At 39.6% G+C, this 14,370-nt stretch overlaps 1 protein-coding gene across 1 annotated transcript in view; it reads left to right on the top strand.

Annotated features, from left to right (window-relative positions):
• LOC1279181 (DENN domain-containing protein 1A) overlaps positions 1–14,370 on the top strand; it is a 120,234-nt gene that overhangs the window by 99,176 nt on the left and 6,688 nt on the right. Inside the window, exon 9 of the mRNA XM_061660778.1 lies at positions 1,938–1,988. Within this exon, the coding sequence (XP_061516762.1) occupies positions 1,938–1,988 (51 nt within the window). The remainder of the gene's footprint in view (positions 1–1,937; positions 1,989–14,370) is intronic.

Raw genomic sequence — 14,370 nt, 5'->3', positions numbered from 1 at the left:
TCTCATCAATCATCAATTCTGCAACATCATTATCTTTAAATACGATGTAACATTTGAGTAAAATTAAGGCGTATTGATGCATAAATGATAAAATTAACATAAAAATAATTTGGATTCGATCATGATCCCTGCTCCGTTTAATAAACAACTGATTGACAAGATAAATAATAATGATAACTAGTATTCTTATGATATTATCTACACTCGTCCGCCACGCAGGCTTAACGAACTGCTCAACGAACGAACTTAGTACATTTCTAATAAAATATTGACACTAAGAATAGTGCAGGAAATGAGGACAAACATTATAAACACAATAATACAAATTATTTCAATTTTCCGTGATTAAATTCTGTGACACTTGGAAAACTTTGTTTGTATGAGTTTGTAATGTGATGAGCGTACAACTGTACATCGAGTACCGTCGCGGTAGATCAGTGTTTCGCTGACATGTATCGAGGTAGAATAACACTTTGTTCGAAGCGGACTTTTCGACACTAGATCGTCCAGGCGATCATAGAAACCTTTAGGAGGTTTCCCTTACTGGAAACGTTGAAGTTTAGAGGCCTTACCTTGGGCAGGGGGACATAACTAAACTCTTTAAATGAGAAGTTGATAGATGTTGGATGGGCATAGTCCTATCCTGACAGTCCGAACGAATCTGACTTGTCATGGTCGGAATTGGTTTTATTTATACTCAAGATATGTTATGGGTTTCATTGATTTGGAATGTGTTATTGTCCTAATTAAAGGTTATTGTTATTGGTAACAATTTATAAATTGAAATGGTGTGGGGTGTTTGTTGTTGTGTGAATATGCTTCGGTTTTACTGTATTGTGAAAGAAGGTTTCAATTATTGTTGCTAAAGAATGGATGTTTTCGTCGCTGAGCTTATAAGTTGCCATGCGTACTCGGTTCACCTAGTTTGTTGCAGTAACGTCTGATTTGCTTATTATGCGTCTTTCGGGTGTTTTCAAGAAGTGTGGCCCAATTGTTTTATATGAACGGTGAGGCCTTAATTCTTCCGGTTGCTTTGTTCTGGTATGATCTGATTTGCTGAGTGTGTTATAATGAATGTGTTGCAATAGTGTGGTTTGGCTTTCCGAAGTGTGTTACAATGAGTCTATAGCTGATAGTGTGTATTATAATAAATTATGTATAGCAGATATGCTACAAGTTGAACCTAGTGTTTTGAAATCAAAGTAGCTCGAAAACGCATTAAGTTGGCGTTTCATGGCCGGTAAAGGAACGTTGGCACCATATAGTGTATTGTGCCGGCGTTGGTATAAGATTTGCGACTGCTTTGATGATAAACGAGGTACGAGGAGTCTAAGATTTTCAAGCATTGATGGTGCATCCATCGTGTTTCATAATAAGTCTGCATTGAAACTAGACTTATAGTGTGATTATTAGCCTAGGAAGTTCGGAAGCATAAAATTTGTCAAAAATATCCATGAGACAAACGAACCATTTCTTATTTCTATTGATGCTCTAAATTATGTTTTGACTGAACAGTTTTTCTTAACATCTCAAATGGAATTAATAAAAATCACTATAAGCATTATTAAGCTTATCCGTTGGTCTCTATCGCGAGATTTTCTGCTGTTCATACTAGCATAGATATCTGCTATACTGAAAGAGAGAGATAGATGCTCTAGCCACATATAGGTAGGGACAAATCTACCAACTTAACACATAATTGAGTAGATTCTGCGTCACTTAACCGACATTTGACGAAGATTATTGCGGTTATAACGTAACTGATGGGAATAGCAGGAGATCCACGAGACTCTTGGAACTGGATGTAGCATAAGAAATCTTGATTTCCAAATCATCATCCATAATTTACGAACTGTGTATAATTAATGTTTCTACAAGCAATGTACGTAAAGCCTGCAATAAAACATTTACAACATTTGCTTTCCGTTTCATTTCAGAACAAATCCCATTTGTCTTCAGAGCTCATCGAGCTGATCGCTATCAAAATGGTATGTAATTATTCCATTTCCTGTCCCGATCAAGCCCACTCTAATTGTCAGCCCATATGCCCGGCTTCATTCGTCCAAAAGCAAAAAGGTGCTCGTTGCAGCTACCGGCAACTACTTTCCCGGTGATGACGGTGCACCGACCGCAGACTAGTAGTCTTAAGATGCCATGCCCTTTAGCGCTGCCCGCCCCATTGTACCACCTTGGGGTAGGCAAGCATAAGTTGCTCCCGATTTGTGCAAGCTCAGCAGGTGCACTTTACAGCAAAACCTTTCCGTTGTACCACGGCATAAATCAGATTATCTCCCACCGGACACGCCCGCCGTAAGAAGGGCCAGCGAGAGACCCACATGAGCGGGTTTGCGAATGGATGCCAACTGCAACCGGCACGGCATGCAACGACACACACACACGCCAGCAAAATGCTGCAACACCGCAAAACCGACGTGTGTGCATGATGAATGGAACCGCACACGAACACGGCCGATCGTAGGGCAAGTTTTAATTAACTTGTTGATGTGATCCCTTGCTGGGCGGCAGGGTTGACGGGTGTTGTAGGGAGTAGAGAGAACCAAACAGCTTTCTTACGCTCAAACGGAGCGGGACGGATATTACAAATTGATCCAATCATACGTTGCTTTGCGCCAATTAATAAATTATTGGTCGATTGATAGTGCACCCGGACGGCGGACTCTCGCCCAGAAACGCTAAACTCTTGTGCACACGCCGTCTAGTTCTGTGCACACGGCTGCAAGCATGGCTTGCAGAACCCCCGTTTGCACTACCGCTGCAGGAGGGGAAGAGCACGCTTCCGGAATAGATACAGCGCGAATGTAAAAGCGTGACCCACAGCGGGCGGTACAGACTGGGGCAACTTTGTCTAAATTGTTGTCAGATTTATGGGGTTTTCGGGTCCACTGGTAAAGACATTCGCTCGCAGTGCAGTACGCGGAAACGTGGTGTAAGAATCGTGCTGTGTGAGAGACTGTGCCGGGGGGCCAATTGATTGGAACGCTTTCGGTGGCACCACCTTTCGGGATCGTGTGAATAAAAGTGCAGCTGCAATTGGCAGTAAATCAAGTGGAAGAGGAAATCGGTGTTAATGGTGTGGCAATAAAGAAGGAATAGCAACATTCACGGCTCCGGTGAGCATGACTCTTGATTTGGTGCAGGTTCGAGCATGGGGTGCTTGCTACTCTGGCTGAAATTTATGGCTGTTTTGATGATTGCTAGAGCCTTTTGAATTGGATTTCTTGGGGAATTGTTTGCTTATCTGCATAATCGCTTTAAAGTGAAGTAAAAAATTAAAATAATTTAAAAAAATGTTCTAACAATTTAATATCGACCAGTTTTTCAGACAATGAAATTGACCAGTTTCTCAGATCGATGCAGAAATAGTCGTATCAATAGTCAAATATTGTATAATATTATCAAATATTGACATAATATTGTAGTGTCTTTTAATATTTAGGCCAGTTTGTAAAATAAATGCAATTTAAGCATAAACTAAACGGCTGCTGCCGCTACTCTTCGAACAAGTTTTGGGAATGGCCTGAATATCTACAGCATGATAATTGGACTGGTCTCGTGGTACAGTCGTCTACTCGCACGACTTAACAACATGCCCGTCATGGGTTCAAGACTCAAATGAGTGTGGCAAACTCACTGAAAGCCAATTCCACTACAGGCAGGCCAACCACCAACAACGGTTATTGTGCCAAAGAAGAAGTAAAGAAGATAAATTTAGTTAAAGTTAGATAAGCTGGAAAACATTTCCGCTTCGTTGGATTTTAAACCTACTACTATTTAATCCTGAGCTAGGCTCTAGAAACATAAAAACTGGTTCTGAAACTAGTCTAAAGGCCGGAGTACATTGTACGTTCTCGCTAATGTAATCAGGATTTTCACTAGCGTATCTGGCAACGAAGCACCGACTGAAGCATTTTGCCAACAATTTGGAGCCGGTTTAGAAAATGTGTTATTTTTATATATATTTTTTTTACTCAAAATGGACTGGAAGAGCTTTTTAATTGATAGATAGATATGTTCTGCTCGTATTGCATCCATTCTCTTATCGGAAAACGATGGAAATAATACTTTATTTTGATATCCAGCTCGACCATACCGATGACCAAAAAAGCTCCGCCGTAAGATGCGCTAGTGAAAATCAAAATTACACTAGCGAGTACAGACAATGTACCCCGGCCTTAACATGAATAGTATAGAAAACTAATTAAAGTAACTGTATAAATAATAAATTTGTGATATTTTGCCGTACTGCTTCGAATTACGGACACTTAATACGTTTTTGGTGTGTGATATTTTCTAGCTAATTCAATTTTAATCGTCCAAACACCTATATTACTCACTTAACTAAACCAAACCTTCTAGATTCGAGAAAAAAAAATTTCCAATTTTTTTCTCGAAACATTGCAAAATGTAATGAAACTGCAACGATATTGATACCTATTCCGGACAGTTTCTTGCTCATGTTTCATATTACGGACGTTTTGATTCATACTCCGGACAGCCTCAACATCTTCAAATTTGTCACATACATCTTCAAATATCGTTGTTTTCTTGTTATTATAACTGACTAAAAAATGTTTGTAAGCATTTAATCATAATTCACTTCGGCTGCCCGGAATTAAAAACAAGGTATAAAATCTTGCTTTGAATTCCGGACAGAATTAAATACGTGTTTTTATGAAATTCAAACCACCATATGATAAAACACTATTGTTTTTGCGTTGATAAGTAATTCCACTATATATTCCGATGCATTTCAATGCACGTTGACGTGTTTGAAAGGAATTATCGAAGAAATAACACCGGTGTCGGTTTGAAGCATAACTGCTAAGAATGCCTCTGGTGGTGAACTGACCGATAGGAAATATTTACAGGGCTTACTTGTGGTCAGACAAATTTTTAATTTATTCTAGTACATTATGATAATTATTAAAAATAAAAAGTGGTATGACCAGTGCCTAGCTATGGAGATTATCAATAAAAACATGCCAAATGTCCGTAATTTGAACCGTTACGGTACATTATGATTATTTGATCTCTTTTTTTATTTTTTTTTATAGATTTATACCCCATTATCAGGAATGCAATGTGCCAAACTTGCTTAATTGTGGGAATAAAAGTATGTACAAAAATTGTCTCAATTCTTGAATCTATTTTATTGAAAAATAAATAATAATAATGAGCCTGTGGCTTCAATTTTCATGCAATTAAAACAGTAATTATTTAAACGATACGCAATTGGATTCATAGCATAACCCAGCTATGACACACAGCACAATCAGTGTAAACGATGTACTGTAAAACAAACCGAAAAAGATAAATAGTGTCGGCGTTAGTTTCTGGTAAGCGAAAGCAACCAATCAGCCGTTGGCGGTTTCGCTCCCACCATCTATCATCCACGCACTCGCGGAACACAGCATAAAGCAGACACACAGCACAGCCCCCGGTCTCGAATGACCTTCTGGCAATGGCTACCGGTCTCAATGACTGGAGAAAGGGTCGTACCCAGCGGCACGGCAAGCATACATCACACCAACAAAAAAAGAAACCCGTCTAAATTGAATCAAAATGATATAAACAAGCTTGTCAAGCGCGGAACATCGCGCATTATTTATAAGCACACTTCTTATCGCTCTACTGTATGGTTGGCTGCACAAAACCGCGCGCCCGTGGCCGTACCGTTCGTGATACTTCACGGTGGTCAGCGTTTGTCCAAATATAGAGAAGCTGGACTGGTTGGTGGGCCGCTGGTAAACTGTGTGCCCTTTTGGCGTATGATCGTGTTTGGCTGCTGTTCGTTTGAATATTCAAATGAGTGACTGTTGAGAGGTAATATTTCATCGCAGGTTCTGAGATTTTGTATGCGAATTGACCATTGGGGAAGTGTTTGTACTTTATTAAATTCACTTCAGTCGGTAACCCACATAATCAGAAAGCATGCAAGCAATGGAAAAGCACCAGTAGCATTAGCATTGGAAAGCTGTGGTGAGTTCATTGTTCACAGTGCACATCTATTTCAAAGCGTACACCTTACGATTGATTGAAACGATTGATGCAAGGGGTTGAACAATCAGGAACATAAAAGCCACTGCTCTTCGTATAGCTTTACTTTCTTACCATTCCCAACCCAACCTCGATTTATTGCCGTGTGGTATTGTAGAAGGGTTCCCAGAGAATCTGGGCAAAGACCAAACATCAAACAAACCGCAAACACTTGCTGAAAGGTCATCTAGGTTGCAGACTTTTCAATTCACTTCTCGCAAGAGGTTTGCCATCACTTATACCGAAACTATCTCAAACATTGTGTTTTGAGCGTGTTTTTCTTAAACCTCCCATTTGGACCACACTTGGATTGCATACTTCCCAGAAAAATCTACGTGAATCTTCACCTGGCAGGAAATAAAGTCAGCTCGTCCAGAGTGCACGAAGCGAAACCTGAACAATTGCCACCCTGAGGCACTCTGTTGTCGTTTTACCGGGCGAGGGAGCTTAAAGTCCCACAGTATAATATTGACCGTCTAAAGAACAGCAGGGCGAGTCTAGCCACTCCGCCAGTGCAACCGCACCGAACCATTGGCTTTATCGGATAAAGCCACACCACGAGTGGCGACGGTACTACGGCTATTTGCAAGTTGTCCCATTCCTCCCAGCAGAATTTGTCTTTCCCAGGCCACCCCGGGCTAAAGACAGGCTAGAGTCAAACAACAGCAACAGGGATGTAAGAGCAACAAATATCCGCAAAGCATAAACAACTTGGATGCTTCACAGGAAAGCACGAAGCATTTGTCTGTGGTTGTGTAGCGTAAGGAAAGAGGAATCTTACACGTGCCTTGCCCCTCCAAGCAGCAGCTGGAAGATATGGCGAACCATCGTAAGGACTTTCTGCCGGTGCCGTGACATTCTTTTGTGCAGGAAGAATGCGGTCTTCTTCCCATTGAAAGGTGAAGAAAGAAGATGAAAACGTTCAGGTTTACCCGTTTACATTAGCCCCCATGGGCGTAGTAGTGAGGGAACACGGAAGCAAGAATGCACTTTTATGTTCACCCAGTTTAAATGAAATGTGCCCCGTTTTCATCAAATGTGGTCATGGGCTTTGCTTCTATTTCTGTTTGAGCATAAGCGAGAAGTAGAGAATAGGAGAGAAAAAAGAGAGACAGATAGAGCTTAGTAAATGATTGTTTGCCTTCCACTTACCGACATGGTTTTACTTAGTTTGTACGTTTCTTTGGAGTTGGTCCTCCAATCGAGAGGCAGAACGACATAAAACGATAAGGGTTTATTTTTAATTAAACTTATTTCGTGTGGTCATGTTTCCTGTCCGGATTGCAATGAATTCTACTAACAGTATCATTGTAATTCTAAATGGAGTTTTTGGGAGATTCTTGCCATGATGCTTCCTCTTATCTATAGTGGCATTTTCAATGACACTTCCGCTAATGTCATTTCCGTATTACACATGTACGATTGACGTTTAATTCAAATGACTTCAATTAATTAGCATCGGGCCATTAGTGTACTGTAACACCATACTGGGCCCAACTATTAATTCTATATTTGAAAGCATTCACACCTTCACAAACGATAAGAGCTTTCTTCCGCATGTTTTAAATGCCAAGATGTCCTGCTAAACCAGGTCACCGCACGCCTCTGGGGACATTCGGTTTTCATTATCATTCCACCACTCAGTGCATCAAATTGAGTTCAAATGCAAAATTGAAAAACCTTTCCTACACCAACGTGACGGAAGCGTGCATAAAAAAAAAAACAAAAAAAAAACCCTCCATCTCTCCCGTGAACGTGTGGGGCGTGTTGCTTGTCACGCGGTTTGACACACGCCTTCACGTCTTCCTTCCGAAGCGCCGTGTGTGTATGTCTCTGTGTGCGAAGCCTTTAGCCCGGTGAGACACACCGGGTATATTTGTAAGTCGTTAGCAGCGACTGCTGCCCGCGATGGCTTACATTGACAAACGAACCACTTTGCATACCGTGAGACACACGAGTAGCGCTGTCAGGCGCGCATCACACGGCACCGTACCCGTGCGGCCGTGTTGGTTCTTTCACTTATAGTCACCCGCTAGAATGTGTGGCCCAGAAAAGAAGTGCCCGGTGAAGTATCCAAGTGTTTGGGCGGTGTGTTGCATAAGGCAAGATTAGTTGGTAAATGGTAAAAGCGTGTGGAGTGCGAGAAATGGAAGTATGTGTATGTATGTTTACGGGAAAACGCATGCAACCAAGTGTGGCAGGAATCGATTTTGCTTCCATGTGCTGCAGTTTCTTTGGGATTTGAGGTAAGCAGCTCTCCACCTCGCTTTGAAGTACAAATGACGAAGAGCATCAACACGGAGCGAGCGCACCAAACCGTATCCATGTCGCCTTGCCTCTTGTAACTGTTTCGTACGTCAAGAAATATGGTTATTGGTGTCTTTTGATTCTGACGTGATTAGAATGGAAATGTACGGATCGAATCACGTCCTTGTACGAGTTCGCTAGTATAGCAGTGACACATGTTTGCGCATAGAAATTGCTTATTTTGCAAAAGGATTGCAGACAGTGTGATGGAAAAAGAAAGGTGCTTAAAAGATCTTGTACAGGTTTGTGATGTTCGATTGTTTCTTTATCAATTCTACTCTTTATAACGGTAGTGCAACATGTAATTTTTACTTAGAGTTTATTGATTATGGTCTTTGTTCAAGCAAATTTTTCCAATTTATTCACACCGGATAGGTTTTAATTATTGTACTCATCTAAAGTTTTCGTATTATTCACTAGATAATAAAAAAATCGAGGGGAGATGCAATGGTACAGTAACCAATTTGTACAATTCAAAAACATGACCCCATGTGTTCAACCCTCCACACGTTACGGGCTAGCGTACCGTACCGATCATTTTTGTATGGAGAGTTTGATAGTACAGTACGCTACACGAGCCCAGTATGTGTGAAGGTCTTGTCGTATGCCCCACACACTGAACTATATTTTTACTTAAATTTTTATCTTCTTCTTTTTGGCTCAACGAACGCTGTCGGTCAAGACCTGCCTGTGCCATTACTTGTGGGCTTGGCTTTCAGTGACTTATTGATCCCCCCATAGCAGGATAGTCAGTCCTACGTATGGCGGCACGGTCCATTTGGGGCTTGAAACCATGACGGGCATGTTATTAAGTCGTACGAGTTGACGACTGTACTACGAGACCGGCTACTTAAATTTGTATAGAAAACATTATTTACAAAGGAAATGAACTTTGTTTACACTTTTCGTATTAAAACAAAACAATTTTAGATGGTACGGTATGAGAGGACGCTAGAGTCTGCCAGTCAAATGAAAAGCCAAAATTGACTCAAATTGAAAATTGAAAATTGAATAGCTAGAACAGAGTATCCGGCTGCGCGGTGCTTAATCCGTCTAGTAAGATTGATGTTCATTTGCATTATGTACGGTACAAAATTTGAAAATTCAACATTCATAGGTAGATTTTGATAGTTATTCTATTACACACTCTTAGGAATGTTGTAGAAGCTATAACACTTTTTTGTCAACCAATTTCCGGTCATGTCTGAAGTGGTTGCACAAGATGCAATAATTTCATTCACCAAACAAACTGCATTCAGTCGATAATTGGAAAACTATTACCATTTCATTAACAAGAGCTAGAGGCCTAGGATGATATCAACGAGTTATTTTTCCTTTCCGAGCGGCTAGCATTAGCGACTGCACAAATAGGAATAAAAAAAAGACATAAAAAGCGAAACAATACATACTTAGCGACTACATTTAAAGGGCATGCAATGTAAAGCAACCACCAGTTACAATCAACAACAACAAAATTGCAATGACTTTATTGTCAACTTAATTTGCAAAATTGACCAAGCGAATTAAAAGTCGCAATAAGTACTAAATACTAAGTTACTACATATTACGTCTTCACAAAGTGCACTTAAACATTCTCCTTGATTAAAATCAAGTTAATAATTGTTCGGTATGTCGTGAGAAATTATGCCCGAAACGCGTGGCAGATCCCATTCATTCCTAAACGGGTCAAGGATAGTCATAAACACTTTGATTCTGTTCCACTACAATGCCATAATTAATTCCTCATGCAAGAGTAGAAACACAACGCGTTATTACCACGCCTTTGCACCAACACTAGTAATGCAAAGTGCAAACCGTGCCAGGTAGCAATTAAAACAGAGCTGCATACATTACCCCCAAAAGGGGTGCTATCCAGTAATCCGGTGCGTTACAATCGACCTAAACCCCGGAAAATGTGTTTGGCTTTGGTCAGCCACGAACGTTTTGCTGGCAATGATTGGTAAATAATTAAATTATTCCATTCTTGTAAAAGCTTTCGGTGGTGCTCTCGGTCCAGGAAATTTGGTGGGAAAGAGCTGTGTAAGTGATGCTTTGGCGATAAAGAAAACCACACAGTCGATGGGTATGGTACGGTGCAATTTTGGCTAATGTATGGTATTGGTATCATTGCTAATATTGCTTCATGGGCGGAAATTGGTATATTGTTAGCACGGTAATGGTTTACCCGTGAAGCACTGCGACACAAGACAAATATGTGCCGGAATGGAGGTTTTCTCGCTGACATTAGCATAATTTCTGTCCGGGACCGTGTTGGATGGCTGGATGAAGGTTTTATTCCCTCAGTTCGGTGACAAGATCGGATGTACACACGACAAATATGTTTACCGGAATGGGACAATTTGTGACGCGTGTACTGCAAGCTTCCCCTTTGCAACATTGAATCATACTGCCCACTTGGTTACCCCGTTTCCCTGTTTCGTAATAAACAAATTAAGCCACAATAAATCCATAGCACAAGCTGACACACTTTCACTCTACAGTGAATGAACATAAATAGCTCGCTTATGATGGGGATTGGATTGTCCTATGAAATAGTTCCATTTAGAAGAGCTGCACAAAACGCATGTGTGGTAAAAAAGAAGCTTCACAACTATTTTTCAACAATTTAAATCAACGCATTTCAACTGTTCACTTATATGTGTAAATTACACCAATTTTAATTCAATTTGTAGCGGTACAATACTGTTCTCTCGTGCTGCAGCTATCCGTTTGCTGTCTGTGTGTGCTGCGCATATTACGCGCAACAATTAAAAATGCATTGCTGTTACAAATTATGGTGCCGTTCTGATGGTTGGAGAACTGGAGCTAGCTAAAACGCTACAATCTAGCTCTTCTCGTTCTGTAGCGTATGTTGCAACGCTCCTTCATGCAATAATCGTTCTAATGGGAGAGAAGCAGGAGCAGGAATTTTAAATTGAAACAGCCTTTGGAGGGGTTGTTTCACACACACACATTCCGGAAAAGATGAAAACTTGATACTTTGTATGGAAATCAATTACACATGTGCGTCAGTCACATACAGAATGTGGAATGTGCACAGTGTTTCATGTTGCTATTGAATGTAAAATATAGTCATATTAGTGATTAAATTCACATCAACAGATGAGGATCTATTGTTTAGAGTAAAACGAACAAATGGGTAACAAAACAATAAACACAAAGTTGCCGTATAGCTTTGCTTTTTGTGTCATTTTGTTTTACAATCAAACCTTTACAATCAAACTTTAAATCTTAGATATTTGAAAAATCAACTACAAAAGTTAATTTTAAAAATTATCATATTGAAACAATCTATTCATATGGCCTTATTCAAAGGCATTGCAATAGGCTGTCGTTTTAGTTAAACAAACCCTTCTATAAAATGAACAACGGTGCACATTGCAGTCTGTCGCAAGATTGATTTTGTTTTACAAAATTTTCGAAATGTGTCCCTTATTTTCTTGAGTTTTTAATCCAAAATGGTTTTAATTATTTTTGTTGTTTCAAAATGGATAGAACTTAGCCAAAGAAATCATGAAACGAATAAAAAATAAAAAAGGCACATCTTATTTAACAAAAATCCGAGAATGTCTAAAAATCTTTTGAAAATAAAAAATAAATAAAATGTTAAGAATATGAAAATTATAGCATGAAAACATAATATTTGTTATCAGAGGCTAGTTTAATTGTGTTTTGTTTTTTTATTTGTGTAATTCAATTCAAAGTTATGCGTAATTGTTTCACTCTTTTAGATTGTGTTAGGACCCATTCTTCAATATTTATCCATGAATAATGACTTTAAAGCCTTTGAAGAGTTGAAAAAGCGTATGAAACAATCTTATTACACAAAGGAAACCTGCAAAAACTAATTTAAAAACTCCTCTTTATCATATCAACAATAATACAGTTATTTGACATCTGTCATGAAAACAAAGCTCGTAATATTAAGTGTGAATACATTCTTTATGTATAATGAAAACAATTTGTATGAAAAATTAAATTTATTTTATTATGTTTCTTCGTTCAAAAAAAAGTTTTTTTAAAATCTATTTTTAAAATGTCAGAAAATAGCAGAAATTATCACTCTAAAAGCTCTACGCTCAGTATGGTCAGCTTATTGAAATAATTTGAAAGTTTCACTATTATACAACTAACATGATTCGCCCATATTGGCTGATATTAATTCAATTAAATGAATAATCATATCTCCAATACGGATGATCTATCGATTTCGCACTCCCGAATAATGATACCCGTCTCGAAACAGGACATAATTGATACCAGATAGTCATCAAACGATCGGCTCCATCAATTGCCATCGATCGGCAATTAATCCCCGGACATTCCCGGCACGTGGCGCCGCAATAAAAATCTCATACATTTAATTCGACACTTACAATTCACTGCCCGTTGCATTACATTATTTATTTGCATTGGCTGGCACACTTTTACCCATGCCGGCAAACGACACATGGGAACGATGGTGACAAATACCATCCGCCCCTAGCGCTGCCGACGGCCTCACAGATCGATCTATCGAATCGTGATTTATGGTTCGGCCGGTTCTTTGATCGCCAGTTGACCGCCGTACGGTTGCACCGGTGACGCTCTGCCGCCAATAATTGACGCACTTTCGGCTCGAGTTAATTCGCATAATGCCTTCGCTCATCGATCGTGAGGATTGACTTTAATGGAGGCAGAATTGGGATGAGCATAGGCATAAAAATGGTGCCGCAAATAGACGTGCTAACGTGACACAGAGTATGGGAATGTTAATGTAGCACTAATTGAAATTGAATTTTCATAGGCAGACTATCGGCGTACACATTATTGAGGAAAACTCTTGGCTGCTGCTGCTGCACTGGCTACAACAAATTGGAACTGAACGAGGCTGATGGATAAAATAAAGTGGCAAATGGAAAAATTTAATAAAAACCCCCCCACGCGATTGTCGGTAATTGATGAGCTGTATTTGGGGAGACAAAGTTTGGAAACTCGGTCAAAATGAGCGCACATTTGTGAGTGGTTTTCTAGAAATTCCCTTTTATGGTAGGCAAGCATAATAGACCTATCATTTGTGGTCTGCTTCCCTTACGGCAATGCTTCTAATCTATTACGATTACGAGGGAAAGGTGGGCCAAATATCTGAGAAATGAGCAATCGATTTTTATTTATTTTCCCCCACTTGCTTTTGAACGATAGAAGAACAAGAAAACCTCTCGCACCTTAGCAGCATTTTCTTATTTCGCTTCGTTTTGGTGCGGAAGTTTTTTATCGCTCTCACTATCCCAGTAGAAGACGTTCATCCTTTTCGCATTTGTGTGCAAACGCTGAAATTTCCCGCACGCTAAGAATTCCAAATTCTTTACAATTTGCTTTTCGCTCGAATGATGCTTTTGAGTTTGTTTTTGTCTGTAGCGTTCCTTGCTCGGCTGTCCTTGCTTCAACACCCAGGCAGCGACACAAGTTTCGCCCTTTGAGCTTGGCTACATTCCTATCGCGTTTCGTTAAGAAAGGTTGTGCACAAAAAAATGGTAAAATTGTTGCCTGCTGAATGGCACGCCGAATTCGGACGGAATATTTCAACCCACTTGGTGATGTTTATTATTTTCTGATAGCAAAACATTTCCTTTAATGGGTGGGATGTTTGTATCTTCTTTTTTTCTGGTTTCTGTTATTGTGCTTTTCTTGTTTGGGCGAAGAGAGCAGCTTGTCCGAATGAATTTCTATTTTGCAGCAACTTGATGAGCATGCTCATATTAGGGTTCGTTGCCTTGGTGGAATGTAAATGAACGGTAAATTACATTAAACTATTTAAACACGTGGAAATTATCTCTTTTTATAACACAAGAAGGCTGAGAAATTACAATACAACTTGCACAAAAAGCATTAAATCGATTTTAAAACCATTCACATTATTGCTCATTTTCAAGTTCTTTTTAAAACTCTTTCGATTTAATGTTTCCGGAACCTTCGTGACAAACAAACGTCATGTAGCAGTAGTTG

The sequence above is a fragment of the Anopheles gambiae genome, chromosome 3 (genome assembly GCF_943734735.2).
Source record: "Anopheles gambiae chromosome 3, idAnoGambNW_F1_1, whole genome shotgun sequence".
In the NCBI taxonomy this organism is placed as follows: Eukaryota; Metazoa; Arthropoda; class Insecta; order Diptera; family Culicidae; genus Anopheles; species Anopheles gambiae.
This window is presented reverse-complemented; position numbering and strand designations above follow the sequence as displayed.